Source organism: Leptopilina heterotoma, unplaced genomic scaffold (genome assembly GCF_015476425.1).
Source record: "Leptopilina heterotoma isolate Lh14 unplaced genomic scaffold, ASM1547642v1 Lhet_60, whole genome shotgun sequence".
NCBI lineage: Eukaryota > Metazoa > Arthropoda > Insecta > Hymenoptera > Figitidae > Leptopilina > Leptopilina heterotoma.
Genome location: NW_025111138.1, coordinates 6,469,572 through 6,487,538, shown reverse-complemented (window position 1 = coordinate 6,487,538; position 17,967 = coordinate 6,469,572). Strand labels below are relative to the sequence as shown.

The window sequence follows — 17,967 nt, the reverse complement described above, 5'->3', positions numbered from 1 at the left end:
ATTAATTAATAATTCAAGCAATAAAACAATGAATTAATTTTATATAAATACGTTTAGTAAAGCACGGAATTTCTTAAATTATTTTACACTGTAAAGAATAGAAAAAGTTATAAATAGTTTAATTCTCTTTGAATAAAAGGAAATAAGACAATTCTTTTTTTTTGATATGATGTCTGCGATATGTGTTGAATAGTACTTAGAATTAATTTGTGAATTTATAACAATTAATTTGTGGAAGTTTATACTTATAAATTAGAGCCAGCTTTATGTATAATATATAAATGTATATATATATATATGTATAGTTCTTTGTCGAAAACCTGTGATATGTATTCATGATATACAAAATTGAAATGCCAATTTAGCAAATTTCATGCAAATGTCAGAAACTTTCACATATATAATAATTTCAATCAATTTCATATCATACATTGTTCTGAGTTCTGAAAAAAATTTCCCATAATGAAATTTAAATATCTTTTTTTTCAAAAATGTTTATTATTATATATATACTTCAAAAGTATAGATTCTTTTTCTTGTTAATTATTAACACAAAAAGAAAATAATATATTCATTTTCCATTTTTAATCCGAACATTTCATTTTTTCGATTTTATTATTCTTCCTCGCGAAAGTGGTTAGAAATTAATGGAAAAAATTCTCTTTTCACTGAGTAATAATTTTTCTGTTTTGATAAATATTTTATTTTTCACTCTTCTAGAGTTTTCTTTTTTTTACAATTTCTAGACAATAGAATATGAAAAAAAAAAGAAAAAAAATACAATTAGGTCGAAATTAGTGTTTTTATTTCAAAATGTTTATTATTAATTTATTATATTATAAAAATAAATATTTTCTTTCTTGTTATAAAATATTAACATGAAAAAATATCAAATATCCACTTTTTAATGTAAACTTTTCATGTTTTCGATTTTATTATTCTTTCAAAGTAATTAGAAATTAATGAAAAATCCTTTTTTTCACTGAAATAAACTTTCCATGTTTTATTGAATTTTATTTCTCTTCACTTTTCAATTATTAGACAATGGACATTTATATGGAAAATTTGTCCAAAGAAAAGAATGAAAATTTTATTAGAGCTGATAAATAATTTGTTACTTTTTCCAATAGCCTGAAAAGTTTTTCGCTTACAAATATTTAATTTTCTTGTTGAAGAGAATTAAAAATAAATTATATTTTATTGAATTTCCATATTTGGTAAAAATAAAATTACAATAATGAAACAAAAAACTGTAAATAAAAATATCTTTGACTTTAATTAGTTAATTTAATAATACTAAAAATATAAATTTATTAATAATATCAATAACAATAATAACAATAATAACATTAATAAAATTAATAGGTAATAATAATAATAATAATAATAATAATAATAATAATAATAATAATAATAATAATAATAATAATTATTATTATTATTATTATTATTATTATTATTATTATTATTATTATTATTATTATTATTATTAAATTTTATTATTTAATATTTTCATAGAAATTGAAAGTTTTTGTTGTCAATTTTTGTCAAAAAAAAAATTTTTTTTTCCGAAATGCACATTTGAAAAGTATGTAACATTAGGAGATGCATTATTTGCGCACTTATGTACAAGTGTGTTCATCTATGTCGTTATATTTTGTTATCTTTCTAGGTAGGTAGCGACGTGCCTGTGGATCGTAAACTTTGTACATTATTGCTTTTCCGATAACCACGTCACACTCGCTCTCGCTCACGACCGTCCATCTAGTAACGATCAGTAGATACTGTATTATAGCATTGCCTTCAAGTGTGAACACATTCAACAAATTTTTTTTATTTATTCCTTCTTATTAATTAATTTTCTTGAGTTTTAAAATTTTTCCACTCGAAGGAAAAATTCATTTAGAAATGAACTATTATCCGAAATTTTCTCTATGAGAACTATTTTTTCCTTGTGATTTCCCTTCGTGATTGTGTTTATTTTTCGATTTATTCTTTTATTGTTCTTTTTTTTTCTTCTTTATCTTTATTTTTTTTATTAATTTCTTCTTTTTTTCATTTCATTTTTTTTTATTTTTGTTTTATTTTTTCTTTCTCTTTTTTCTTTTTCCTTTTCGTTTTTTTCTTCTTCTTTCTTTATTCTTTTTTTTCTTTTCAAACTTAATTTTTTCTATTTCTTCTTTATTCCTAAACAACCAAGCACTTGATTCAATTTTTAAACTATTTATTTTTAAATTTTTAATTAATTATAATTTTTTTTTGCGAAAAAATTTAATTTATGTTATTTATTATTGATATTTTTAATTTATAATTTTACTAATTTTCTGTTTTATTAACTTTTTCATAATTTATTAATTTTTTATTCAATTTATATTTCTTGTTCATATATTTTAATTTTTAATTTTTACGTTTATTTAAAAACCTTAATTTTTTAACTTTGAAATGAACGAAATTTTTTGTATTAATAATATTTTCAATATTATTTTTTGGAAAAAGTTGCAATAACAATTAAAAAAATTGAGAAACTGTATAATTAATTTTTTGTTGTCAATTGACACGAAATTATTGTAATAAAATTTTAATTTGAAAAAAAAATAAATAAATTTCGTTCATTTGAAAGTTTATAACTAAGGAAATTTTTATTCGTATTTCTTTTAATTAATTTTTCGTTTATTCACTTTCGACTTTATTTATTTTTTAATTTACTTCCTCTCTGTTTGATTTATTTTTTCTTTCGTTTATTTTCTATTTTATTTATTCATTTTTCAATTTATTTCTTTTCTACATTTGATTTAATATTTCTTTCATTTATTTTCTATTTTATTTACTCATTTTAAAATTTATTTATTTTCTCTATTTTATTTATTGTTTCATTTCTTCATTTTCTATTTTTCTATTCATTTTTCAATTTACTTATTTTCCATATTTTAATTATTACTTCCTCAAAGAGAAAATATTTTTCATTTCACTTGTTTTCCATTTTATTCATTTGTCTACTTTATTAGTTGTTTATTCTTTATTTTGTTGTTTACTTTTCATCTTATTTGGTATTTTCTTCATTTTGTGTTTTAATTCTATTTAAGGAATTTACTCTCTTTATTCATACTTTTCTTTTATAGTTTTATCCTCTTTTGTGTATTTATTCGATTCCGTTTCTCTCCTTTTCTGTGTATTTTACACTTTTTCCTATTATTACATCTCCACTGGTTTATTTATTTTTATTTAAAATTCAATTTTATATCATGAATTTATCATGAAATTCAGAGAAATTAAATATAACCGGATAAAAATTCGACATAGTTGATGTTGAATCAATTTTGCAAAATTTTTTTAAAAAATTGCGTTGACAACAAATTTTTTAAAAAGTTATACCAAATATTTTCGAAAATCTATTTATTCTGGAAAATATTTTGCAAAAAGAATCATTTTAATAAATTGAATTTACGGAATTTCTTTAGTATAATTTATTTTCTATTTTGAAAAAATAATTAATTACTCTTTCCTCCCAACAATTTTTTGCAATAGGAAAAAGAATAAAAAATCGAAAACTAGTCAAATATATTTCAAATTGTCAAATTCGAACTTAATTGTCAATTTTCTGGAATAATTCTCAAAAGCAAAAATAGAATAAAAAATCGAAAACAGATTAATTCAAATCAAGATTAATTTAATCAAATATAATTTCTCATTTCTTTGTTTAAAAAAAATTTTTTTTTTTTGCAATTTGCAAAATTGGCATCAAATTGAAAATAGATATTAAGTGGCCCCCCTCGCCCTCGTCACAGGTTCAACTTTTGCTCGTCATTTATCAGTCCATTTGCCTATTTTTTTTTCTTTTTCATCTTCATGATCAAATTTTTTTATTTTTTAAAAATTTTTATTATTACCTTTTCGAATCGTTCTTCTTGTTTTTTTTGAAACATTCATTCAAAAATGTACAAATCTCAATCGCACAAATAACCAATATCTATATACTAACAAATTCCTCCTAATTGATGCAATGTACAAACAATTAATATCTTTTTTTTTTAATTCGCGGTGTAACTTTTTTTGCCTTTGGCATTAGCAATCTTTGACGTAGTTATTTATAATAATTACATGTATACTATATAGTCACGTATGGAATATGTATAGAGGTGTAGGTATTCACTTTTTTCCATACTTGGATTTTTTTTTCTCTACATTCGATCTATCACACACTTTCTCCTCTCTTGAGCTTCAATTTTTTTTATGCGAATCAGTTCAATCTGTTGAATTTTATTTTTCCCCTTGACATTATTTTTTTTTGTTTTGCTTTTTTTTGAAAAAAGAAAATTAAATTTAAAAATGAAATTCATAATAAAAATGGTGGAAATAATTTTATAAAAATTAATTAACTTGTTGTAATTGTTAATTAGAAATTAGAATAGGTATTCAATTATAATAAATAGAATAAATTTTCAATTATAATAATTAGAATAACTTTTCAATTATAAAAGTTAAAATAAATTTTCAATTATAAAAGTTAAAATAACTTTTCAATTATAACAATTAAAATAACTTTTTAATTAAAATAATTAGAATAACTTTTCAATTATAACAATTAAAATAACTGATAGATTTTTATTAAAGAATTAGTTAACAAAGTAAATTGATGTATAATTAAATTAAATTAACTTAAATGTAATTTAGTTTAGTTTAATTTAATTTAATTTAATTTATTTAAGTTTAGTATAGTTTAGTTTAGTTTAATTTGGTTTAGATTAGTTAAATTTAATTTAATTGAACTTAATTAAATTAATAATGAGGAAATATTTTAAGAGAAGAGATTCTTTTTTATATTGAATAGAAAATTACGAATCTTAATATCAATGTTTGTTGCTGAATATATTTTCGTTGTTGGGGGAAAAAAAGTATATGAGTATTTAAATTGAAGCCGCAAGTCTGGAACAATTATTTCTCTGGTTTTGCGCATTTGCATATGTTTACATACGAAATAACGTGTACCAGAAATTTCCAAGATTCAGAGTGAGCACTTACCTTATTAATCCTATTGTATACTGTGCATTATGATTTGTGTATAGCAAAACAATCTGTACACATTGTACACTTTGAGTCTCTTGTCTTAATATTATTATATATATATATATATATATTCTATATTTAATTACACTTGGAAAATAAATAGCATTCAATCAAGTAGAAAAAAAGACGTTTTTTATTTTTATAAAATATATTTTTCTATTAGAAATTTTTAATTATAGAAATAATAAGTTCTATTTGATTTATTGAATTATTTAAAAAAAATTAATTATAATTAACAATTTCTGTTAATTTCTTTATTTAAATTATTTATATTTTAATTATCGAAACTATTTCTTTGAATTCTTAAAAATATCTCTTTGAATTATAGAAATTATTTTTTTTTAATTCTTAAAATTAGGTAATTTAATTTCATAAAATTAAATAATTTTATAAAACGAAATAATATATTTTTATAAAACCATGTGATCTGATTTTACAAAAGAGAATATTTTAATTTTCTGAGATTAAATAATTCAATAAGAAGAAAAGAAACGAAATTATGTATTTTCGATTTTTTTTTGTTCTTAAATTTTAGACACGGAATAAAATTGATTGAGAGCTATTTATTTTAAAGGTAATTGTATTTTTTTTTACACGCACAACTCGAAACTTTAACAACGCCTAAAATGGTCCTTTACGGAAAAGCTTGCTGCGGAACGAAAAATCGTTATTTATAAATAAAAATTTTAATTTAAATAACGATTTTTCATTATTTTTTTGTTATAATTATTATTATCTACACAGGCAAGTGTCGTTTCTGAGTAGACTGGAATTTTTCTATAATATGTAAATTATTTAAAATGATACAATAAATAATAAAATGATAATAATTATTTATTAGCAGTGATAAATAATTGTAATGAAAAAATTATTATTATTGTCGTTAAAACAACTAAACTATTAATATAATTAAATTAAATTTATAATTTTCAATTCATAATTTGTAATTGCTAATTAGAATAGAATTATAAATTCTTGATGTTGCTACGATTTTGTTTTGTGAGCAAAAAATTGCTAGCAATTTTTTTTTGGTACAATTTTTTAAATTATATAATTTGAATTTTAAATTTATAATTATAAGCTATAAATATAATTATGAATTATAAACATAATTTATACAGTTATAAAATTTTTTTTAACTATATGAATTATAATTTACCGTTATAAAGTATAATTTTTAACTATAAATAAATTTTAAACTACTCTCTGAGTCTGAATTAGTAAAAAGTCGTCTACTAATTCAATTTGGAGAAAATTTTAAATAATTTTTAGTCTAAAAATATTTCAGTTATAGTAGTTAAAAACTTTTTTTCAAAAACTTTTGGGAAAAATAATTAAAATTAGTAGAATTTTTTACCAATTTAAATTAGTATAAATTTTTACTAACTTAAGTTATTAGGAATTTTTTTACTAATTTCTATTAGTAGAAATTTTTACTAAATTCGAATAGAAATTTTTTTTTAATAATTTCTATTAGTTAAAATTTTTACTAAATTCGAATAGTAGAATTTTTCTATTAATTTCTAGTAATAGAAATTTTTGATAATTAGGTACTAATTGTTGAAATTTTTACTTATTCAGATTTAAAGAGCATTATTCCTAAATTGGAAATTATGAATTTCAATTTATAAGCTATAAATTAGAAATTATTAAAAAATAAGTATTAGTAATAAGTATAAAAGTAGTAAGTAATAATAATAATAATATATTGAAATGTATATAATAATATTAAAATTGCACTGTAATTTTTAAATTGTTTTAAGTTGAAAATTGAAATTTAAACTCATTCTTTAAATAATAATTCGAAAGTAAAAAATTCATATCATCAAAAACGACACCGCATTTCACTAGGAGAAAATGGACATTCTCCATATTAATTTTATTAATATTTTTCTTTTTTCGTATTCCCCTTCCGAGTTTTTATTTATTTATTTATTTATTTTTTTTTTGAGCACATTCACTCTCACTTTTTGTCTGCCCATTTTACCAATTTCTCTTCTTCTTTTTCTTGCTCATACAAATTTCTGAGCCTTGAATTTTAGCGTGTTTTTGTATTTAATATATATAGCTATACATGTATAAGTGTGTTTGATATATATATGTAATCTGCACAAACCATAAAGTTTATCATTTGTTGTCACGTATGTATGTGTATATGTTTTATTTGTGTGTGTGTGTGTTTGTGTGTGAGTGGAGAGCTTACAGTTTTCACGATGAAAATGGTCATCCGTGTCACGAGATGAGGTCCTCAGTGAAGGAGGATATTAACATTGCCGTCGTGGAACGTTGGAGAATACCGCTTATCAGCAATGTCAACCCCAAGAATAAGGTTGACGGCCTCGATGTCAATGTTGCTTCACTAGCTAGTGGCAATTTTACCTCGACCTCTGCCATTTTGAAAATTGAGAGTAGAGGGTGCGTATGGACCTCTTGATGTTTGTTGTTAATCTTATCGCTGAGATCCTGTAACATCGACGCACACTCCTCCTGTGCGAAGAAGAAAAATGAAGAAAAATTTCATTATTATAATGGAAAAAATGAAAAGATTGCTTATTATTAAGAATTTAGTATTATTAACACTTTTGATACGTTTTTTGTATTAGTTTATACTGCGTATATTAAATATAGTATTTAATTACAATTTTTTTAAATTTGGTGCGAAAGTTAAAGAATACAACGATTTAAAGTTTCAATTATGCTCTCATTTAAATATTGTCTGACCCAATAATGACCTGAACTACTGAAAATTAAACTTTTTTTATAATCAAACCAACGTTAGAGACAAATTCTTTCAAATTTAACGAAATTAAAAAAAAAGAATTGCGATTTATGATTAAAATAATACATTTAATTAATAATTGTCTGACCTAATATTGACCTAAACTACTGAAAACTAAATTTTTTATAATTAAACAATGTTAGAGACAAATTCTTTCTTTAGCAAAAGTAAAAAAATACGATTTAAGGATAAAATAATACATTTAAATAATGTTTGTCTGATGTAATATTGACCAAAACTACTAAGAATTGAGCATTTTATTATGAAATAAAATTATTTCTTTGTTATTTTGGTTGAAATTTTAATAATATTATCATATAATGTTTAAATTTTGCTTTTGTTTAAGTACTGTCCAACCCAACATTGACCAAAACTACTAAAATTTAATGAACAAAAAGTTTTGAACGTTCAAATGAACGAAATATTTTTTGTTAAAAATATTTTCATAGATTATTGATTACAATTCAAATTAAAAACTCAAATTTTATATTTAGAAACATTATAATTAATTTGCTTAATAGTGACGCAAAATTATAGTAATAAAAATTTAATTTGAAGAAGAAATAAATAAATTTCGTTCATTTGAACTCTCAAAACTTTAACCTCCTAAAATTTAAACTTCTTATTATCAAAAAAAATTTTTACAACTTCTTTCAAAATTATCAAAAATATAAAAATTGTTGCGGTATGAGAATGAAAATATATACTTTGAATTAAAGAATGTCTAACATAATATTGACCATTACTACTGAAAATTGAACTTTTAATAATTGTTATAAAAAATTAGTTATAAAATTCCTGAACTAAAGTAAAAAAAATTATAACGATTTGAAGATTTAATTAACATTGATTTAAAGTATGTCTGACCTTAAATTGACTAAAACTACTGAAAAATAAACATTTCATTATAAAATAAAATTAATTTCAAGTTTCTTTAAGTTAAGCTAAATTATAAAAAATAAAATTCGAAAACAAAATTATACTTTTAGTTAAAGATATTCTGACATAATATTGACAAAAACTACTGAAAACTCAACTTTTTATTATGATATAAAAATAATTACTTGCTTTTAAACTTTGGTTAAAATATAAATAACATTAGGATTTAAGATTAAAATTATATGATATCGTTATGCCCCAACGAATATTGACCAAAACTACTGAAAATTAAGATTTAATTTCAACTGTAGTTATTTACAATTTCTTTAACCTTTCGCAAAAATGTACAAAATATTGCAGTTTAAGAATTAAATTACAGTTTTTATTAAAGATTGTCTGACGTATTAACCAAAAATATTAAAAACTCACCCTTTTATAGGAAATCAATATTAATTACTTGTTTTTCAATTTTTGTTAAAAATAAATAATATTATAATGTAAAACTTAAATAAATCTTTCATTTAAGTAGTGTCTGACCTTAAATTGACCAGAACTACTGAAAACTAGTCTTTTCATTATAAAATAAAATTAAATGATTCTTCTCCAACTTTAGTTAAAATATATAAATATTACGATTTAAAATTAAAATTCTACGCTTTTACTTAAGTAATGTCCGACTCAATATTGACTGAAACTACTGAAAACTAAATTTTCAATATTTATAAAATAAAATTAATTACCACCTCTTTCAATTTTAACAAAAATATAAAAATAATTTCAATTAAAGAATAAAATTATACTTTTAATTAAAGTTTGTCTGACGTAATATTGACCAAGACTACTGAAAAATAAAAATTCTATTCTGAAATAAAATTAAATGTTTTTTTTAAACTTTGGTTAAAATATAAATAACACTATGCTTTAAAATTAAAAATATACGCTTTTATTTATTTAGTGTTCGATCCTAGTATTGACAAAAACTACTGAAAATTAAACGTTTTATTACCAAATAAAGTTATTTAAAATTTATTTCAACTGAAATAAGAATATATAAAAACCGTCCTACAATTTAAAGATAAAATTATACTTTTAATTAGAAATTGTCTGACTTAATATTGACCAAAACTACTGAAAACTTAACCACTCATAGAAAACAATATTAATTACTTTTTTTTAATTATGGTTAAAATATAAATAATATTATGATTTAAAAAATAAACTATGCTTTCATTTAAGTTGTGTCCGACCCAACATTGACCAAAACTACTGAAAGTTAAACTTTTTATTATTATATAAAATTAATTACAATATTTTTTATCTTTATAGCTAAAGTTTAAAAAATATTAGAACTGGAAGATATAATTATAGTTTGAATTAGTATTTGTCCGACTCAGTATTGGTCAGAACTACTGAAAATAAAAAAGTGGTAGTAATAATAATATTCGAATGTACTTCAAACAGGACAATTTTGATCGTAAGAAATATATATATATATATACTTTTTTGATTTTATAAATTAAAGTCAAGAAATTTATTCTATATATATCATCTGAATTTCATAATTCTAATCTTATTGAAGTTGACGGGAGCACGAGCATCGATTTCCATTTTTTTTCCATCTCCTCGCGTCTTGTTCACTTTTCTCAAACTCTCTCTCTCTCTCTCACTCTTACTTTTTCTTTTTTTTTCTCTCTCTCTCTCTCTCTTCATCCAAATTACCCTCAGCTCGTTGAATCTTTAATTTCCGGTGACGAAGAAGCGACAGGCGACGGGGCTTGATTTTGGCCATATTTTTGAAGTGAAACAAAAATAGAAGAAAAAGGAGGGAGGGTACAAAAAAAAGGAAGAAGTGTTAAAAAGTTGATACGTTCGTGACGTTCAGAATGGGATAACGATTTCACGATGGAAAACTTTTTCCAAGTTGTTTCGTTTTAATCTAGTAAAGGAATTTTACTCTATTTTTCACGATAGTGTCATAATTTTTTTTTTATTTATATCTATACTTTACTCTCTAAATTTGAATTAATTAAAAATTAATTATCATATTAATGTAACAAATTTTAAGTTTATAATTAAAATTATAAATCAATTAAAATCATCAAGTACATTAAATAAGTAATTAACATTCACGAGCTAATTATTTATTTTCAATTTTGCGTATTTTTTAAAAAATTAATATTAATTAATTTAAATGAAATCAATTAATTAGCATTTCTGAACGCACCAATTGTTGAAGGGGAAAAAATTTGCATTAATTTCAAATTGAGAAGGAATTTTTTTTTTTTTTTTTTAGGGTGTGTATCATTAAAGAGGTGAAATGAAGAATTGAGAGAGAGAAAAAAATAGAGAGAAGGGAACGAATCAGAAATTGGGAGAGGAAGGAAAGGAAGGAGGGATGAGGGGGGGGGGAAAGAGGGTGATGAAATTTGCCGGAAAATATTTTGACAGTAATTATCAGTCGCCTGGTTGCAGAGAAATGCGCTCTGTCCATGTTTTTAGGGTAATTGAATCGAACGTCGTTGGTAATAATAACCTACACTGTTCCCGCAAAAGCCCAGGGCGATAATTCATTTTACATATCGCCCTCACTAATTGTAGCTAGCTTGGAGTTTCTCTAGCGCTGTAGGTAATTACGTTTACCCTTTCTCCTTCGTACTTTTACCCCCTTCCCCCCTCTTACCGCTTCCAAATATAGTGTACACACAACTTGCATCATCACCATTAACCAATGGAAACAATTAATAATTAATTTAAAATTCATTTCTTTTTTTTTACAATATATAATTCAACTTTATAAATTAGAATTTAAATTTTATTTCTATATAAAAAATTTTTACAATATTTTAAATTAAATTCTACACAAAATCACTATTTTTCTAAATTTATTCATGGAAGTCAGGAAAAAGTCAGGAAATTTTGTCAGGGAATTCTTTAGCATTGAAAAGATTTTATTTATTTTAAACTCTTTCTATTTTTAAGAATAATTGAACTTTACAGATGTGAAATTGAATTTTTTGAATAATTTAATTTTTGAATAACTATCGAGGAAAAAATATTTTTTATGAATTATTTTAGAATAATTTTTTATTTAAAAATTCAAAAAATAATTAAATTTTATGAAATTTGTGTTTTCAATTTTTTTTATAAATAAATATAAATAAGTAGCAAATGTCACGTTCGCCAAACGAAGTATTTAATTTATTATTATTATTATGTTAATTATGTAAATTACAAATTTTTTATTTTCAAATTTATTTGTGAATAATTTCGGATTTAAAATAAAAAAAAATTTAACTTAAATTTTCTTCTAAAATATTCAATTTTTTTTAAATTTGATAAAATTTTTTGCATGAGATTCAATATTATTTCTAATTTTAATATAGTTTCAATAATTTCTCTCGAAAGAATTCAATAATTTTTTTTCGAATTTTTAAAATAGAAAAAAATTTCACATATTAACGTAAAATTGTGTGTGAAGTAAATTATAATTTCTAAATTTTTTTGCAATAATATTATATAATATATCAAAAAATTTAATCTCTAAATTTAAATTTGTAAAAATTATTTTTTTAATCCTACATAAAACAAGGCATTAAAATAAATAAAATTATGATTTTCTTAGAAAATAAATTGTAAAAAATTTTAATTAAAAATTCTGAAGAAGTTAGTTGTTTGAAAAAATTTTTTTCAACTTTTTTTTTTAAATTAGTTGTATTTTTAAATATATATTTTATTAGAAAATTTTTAAATTATAGTAATTTCATGGAACAAAATTGTTATCAAGTGAATTTTAGAAATAGTTTGGGTGAAATTTTTTTATATATAAATAATAATTGAATTCTTAAGGAACTTTCTCGAAAATTATTTAAAATAATAATTGAATTCAAAATAAATTTCAGTTAGAAATTCTAGAAAATAAGTGAATTGAAATCTAGAAAATAATTTTTGATTATTACAGTTTATTTTTAAATTATTTTAAATTATTTTAAATTATTTTAAATTATTTTAAATTACTTTAAATTATATTTAAATTATTTTAAAAATGTTGCATTATTTTAAATTATATTTAAATTAAATTAAAATTATTATTCTCAATATTATATTCTGCAAAGTTTCTTTTTAAACAAACAGAAATCGCTTTCGAATAATTATAAGGAAATTGAGTTCTTTTTTTAAAGTTACAAAACGTTCTTTATCTTAATTGAAAAGTTTTGCTTTCAAACACTCGGACTTTTTAATTATTAAGTTTCTCATATAATTTCAATATACATTCGAACACTTTTCCAAGCTAAGTTCCGGATTGTAATCGGTTGAAAATGCGACAATACGAACGTTCAATTAAATATGAACTTTTATATTCGAAACTTTCAATGTACATGATTTTTTTTTTATTCAATATTTTTTATTTAGTTTACAAATTTTTTTTAATTATTCAATATATAATTGTAATAAGAATAACTTATTAATTATAATTTTAAATCGTAAAATTATTTACATTTCACTCAAAAAATTTACAAATACAAAGAAATTAAGGTATTATAATAAAATGCAGAATTTTAAGTATATAGTTTTGGTCAAAATTAATTAATTTTACTTTATAAACCAGAAATTATTTTTTTTAGTAGATTTGGTTAATATTTGGCCATACAACACATAATTAAATGTATAATTTTATCCTTCAATAGCAATAATTTTTTTACACAAAGTTTAACAAAATTCTAATTCATTTTATTTAATAAAAAATTTTATTTCAGTAGTTTTTGTCAATTTTAGTTCCGACAGTACTTAAGTGAAAGTATAATTTTAAATAAAAATTACAATATTATTTTTATTTCATCCAAAGTATACAAAAGTTTTGACAAAAAGTATTAGAATTATAATTATTTATAAAGAATGATAACCTTAATTTTAATAATAATTATAATAATAATTTTAATTTATTCGTAAGGATTCAAAAAAACATGAAAAGTCAAGAAGCTGATTACGAAATGTTTAAATAATATTATTATGATTTTTTTTCATCTTATTTTAATTTATTTTTCATTTTTTCCTTTCATTTTTTTGTCGACTACATAAATTTTTATATATCTAAAGAAAATATTCTTATACTCTTTTGAAACTTATTTATAAGATTTTACTTTGAGAATATATTAAAAAAATAAAAAGGAAAAAAAAAGAAAAATTGTGTTTGAAGTTAACCTGCCCACATATCTTTGTAATTCGTGAGACTTGATCTTAAAAAGAAAATATATTTTTCAAAGACGTTTCATTCATACTAAATTTGCTGCATAATACTTCTTTTAAATAATTTTTCTTTCCAATTAAAATTTAAAAACATTTTTTTTTCTCACAATGTTTGCTTGAAAGGAAAGAAAATTGTACTATATATACCTATGAAAATCTCCTTACTTCTCATATTTTTATTATCTAATGTCGCGAAACTTTATATTTGTCTTTATAGGTCAGTTGAATTATATTAATAGAAAATAAGAGTTCATATTGCAATTAGCGTATTTAATTGAATTTTACATTTCAAAAAATTCTACTCTAATTGAAAATTTTATATTCTTGTACATTAAATATTTTACGTTGAATTTAAAATGGGAATTGTAAATTTTCATTCCAATTAATGTCAAATTGGTATATTTATCGTTAATTTTCATATTTGTTTATTTATTATTTATTACTAATTTAGTAAAATATTTGATTTTTGTTACTAATTTAGTTAATTATTTACTATTTAGTACTTATTTTTAGTATTTATAATTTTTAGAAAAATTATTAAATAAAAATAATTCATTTTTTAACATATTTAATATTTATCGCTAACTTTAATAATTAATTAGAAATTTTATTTCGATTGTTTCAGAAAAATTAGTAAATTAAAGAAAAAAAAATTTTTAAGTGACTTTTTGGATTCTGTTGGTATTGAGTTCCCTGAATTTTGCAAGTTCTGTGAAATCAAGAGAGAGAGAGAGACTCATTTGACGCAAATCGGTGTTATCTACTTCCTGGAAGGCGGACCGAGAAACGGATGCTGCCAGCAATTGATACTAATCAGCACATCTACAACTTGTACTTGAGGTATAAATTTTGTGCAAAATTGCATAGATTCATAATTTTCACAATTATTCCCTACATTTAATTCATTTTTCAACAAAATTTTTGAAAATTTTGTACAAAAAAAATTACTGTTTTGTTGAATAATAAATATGAAAAATAAATATGAATATTATCAATATGCGATTAATTAATAATAATTGATAAATAATTGTCTAACGTAAAACAAATAAATCAAAAATAATCCAAATATTAAATAATTATGGATAGTAATTTAATGTCGATAAATTAATTAATTAATTTTGATTTATTAATTTTTTAACCCCATATTTTGATATAATATTGATAATGCAAACAGAAGATTTCAAATTGAATTGGAAAATCAAAATCTATTTATAAATATTTTGACAGTGTTTGATATGATTTATTTTAGTTAATACAAAGCTAACGAATTTATGATTACAATGAAAGGAGATAATGGCATTGAGTATATATATCAACACTCTCATGCTACCGGAAATGATCGGAACGCTCATTTTATTTTACATTATGTAGGTCAGCTTCTTTTATTTATTTTTTTTATATTAAACTGAATCTATTTTGCATAACGGCTGGAAAAGATAATAAAATTCTCAACCTCGTAAGCCACGTTCAAGGCAATACGTCCACTTTATTATGAAACGGTGGAAAAAAAAAATTCTCAAGTACTCGCTAGTATTTCATAAATATTTTGTTTAAATATTACAGACTATTTTTATAAGTTCGTGTAGTTAATTTTTTTTATTCTATTTTCTAGTCTATTTTAATTAAACATTTCGTCTACTTTTTCCCTTTCAAAATTACAAGTGGGGGCTTTTTTAATTTTTAATATAATTTTATTATTTTACTTTTTATTCTTTATGGAAAACATTTTAACAAAATCGTTCCTGATATTAGTAAATGTATTCTAATTTTTTTCCATACAATTTTTTGAAAATTGTAAAGATTTAAAATTAACGTTTTGAGTGTAAAAAGATAAATAATAATAAAAATATAAATTTTTACAATAATCTACAATATAAAATAAAATAATAATAAGAAAATTAAGAATACATGACATAATTAATAAGAATTAATAATTAATACATAATTAATGGAATGAAATTTAATAAATTTCACGAATTCTTGAATTTAAAGTAATGTCTGACACAATATTGACTTAAACTATACTGAAAACTAAAATTTCTATATTTATAAAATAAAATTAATTACAACTTTTTTTCAATTTTAGCAAAAAATATAAAAACAATTGCGATTTAAGAATAAAAATTGTACTTTAAATTGAAGTTTGTCTGACCTAATATTGATCAAAACTACTGAAAATTATATTTTTTACTATCAAATAAAATTTATTACAACTTACTTAAAATTGAGAAAAAATGTTAAAACTTTTGCGTTTTAAGAATAAAATTAAATTTTCAATTGAAATATGTCTGACATAATATTGACCAACACTACTGAAAAATGTATTTCTATTATCAAATACAATTAACTGCAAGTTTCTTTAACATTAGTAGAATTATAAAAACTGTTGCGATTTGATTATACATTAAATTAAAGTATGTCTGACCTGAAATTGACCAAAACTACTGAAATCTAAACTTTTCATTATAAAATAAAATTAATTTCAAGTTTCTTTAACTTTCGATAAATTATAAAAAAAAATTGGAATTTGGAGACAAAATTATACTTTTAAGTAATAAGTTTATGTGATGTAATATTGACTAAAACTACTGAAATTATTATAAATATAGAAAATATTACGATTTATAGTCAAAATTAAAATTATACTTTTCTTTAAGTACTTTTCGACCCAATAATAGAGTAAAAATAATGAAAACTGAATTTTTTATTATTAAATAAAATTAGTTACAACTTCTTTCAATATTGAGAAAAATATAAAAATTATTGTGATTTAAAGATAAAATTATACTTTTAATTCAAGTTTGTCAGACCTAATATTGACCAATACTACTGAAAATTAGAATATTAATATTAATCTATATTAAGAATATAACTATACTTTTAGTTAAAGTTTGTCTGACGTAATATTGACCAAAACTACTAAAAAGTCATTCTTTCAAAGTAGAAAAGAATATTAATTACTTGTTTTATAATTTACTTAAAATATAAATATTGTTATGATTTAAAACTCAAATTATGCTTTCATTTAAGTAGTCTGACATTATATTGACCTTACTACTGAAAATTAGTCTTTTCATTGCGAAATAAAATTAAATGATTGTTTTTCAACTTTAGTTAAAATATAAATAATATTACGATTTAACGTTAAAATTATACGCTTTTATTTAAATAGTGTTCTACTAAATATTGACAAAAACTACTGAAAAGAAAAATTTTTATTATCAAATGAAGTTATTTAACATTTCTATCAACTGTAATAAAAATATGAAAAAATTATTGCGTTTTAAGAATAAAATTATACTTTAAATTGTAATATGTCTGACATAATATTGACCAACACTACTGAAAATTAAACTTTTTATTATCAAATAAAAACAGTAGAATAACTTTAGTAGAATTATAAAAACTGTTGCGATTTGAGGATAGAATTATACATTAAATTAAAGTTTGTCTGACCTAATATTGACCAAATTATATTATCAAAAAAAAAAAATTATTTGTAAATAAAAAATTCATTAATTGCAAATTTTGTTGATTATAATTTAAATGAACTTGTTTCTAAAGTTAGAAAAATAATTGAATACACGGAGAGAGAATATATATTAAATTTTGTAAAAGTATTTTACAAATTGGGGAAAAAGTGCAACAGAGCGAAATTTTGATATAGAAAATACTAAACTTTAAAAAAAGTTTTGTGAACTTTATTAAAGTTATATTAGAATTTAATTAATATTCTTGATATTTGATATAATTATACTAAATTTCACATAAGTTTTTTTTAAAGTTTAGTATTTTTTATATAAAAATTTCGCTTTGTCGCACTTGTTCCCCAATTTGAAAATATTTTTACAAAATTTAATATATATTCTCTCTCCGTGTAGTCACACAATTGTATGTGACTATAATTCCATGATTCCTTTTACATGAAATCTATTTATATTGTCATTTTGTAATTAATTCATGAAACTAATAAATTTATATAAAATTTTCACTTCCTCCAT

At 20.8% G+C, this 17,967-nt stretch overlaps 1 protein-coding gene across 3 annotated transcripts in view; it reads right to left on the bottom strand.

The window, feature by feature from the left end:
• Window positions 1-7,095: 7,095 nt before the first annotated feature.
• The window catches only part of LOC122509404, a 531,572-nt gene continuing 520,700 nt past the window's right edge, over window positions 7,096-17,967 (bottom strand). For all 3 annotated transcript variants that reach the window (XM_043623440.1, XM_043623442.1, XM_043623441.1), the window contains one exon: window positions 7,096-7,551. In XM_043623440.1, coding sequence (XP_043479375.1) covers window positions 7,297-7,551 — 255 coding nt within the window. In that variant the 3' untranslated portion in view covers window positions 7,096-7,296. The remainder of the gene's footprint in view (window positions 7,552-17,967) is intronic.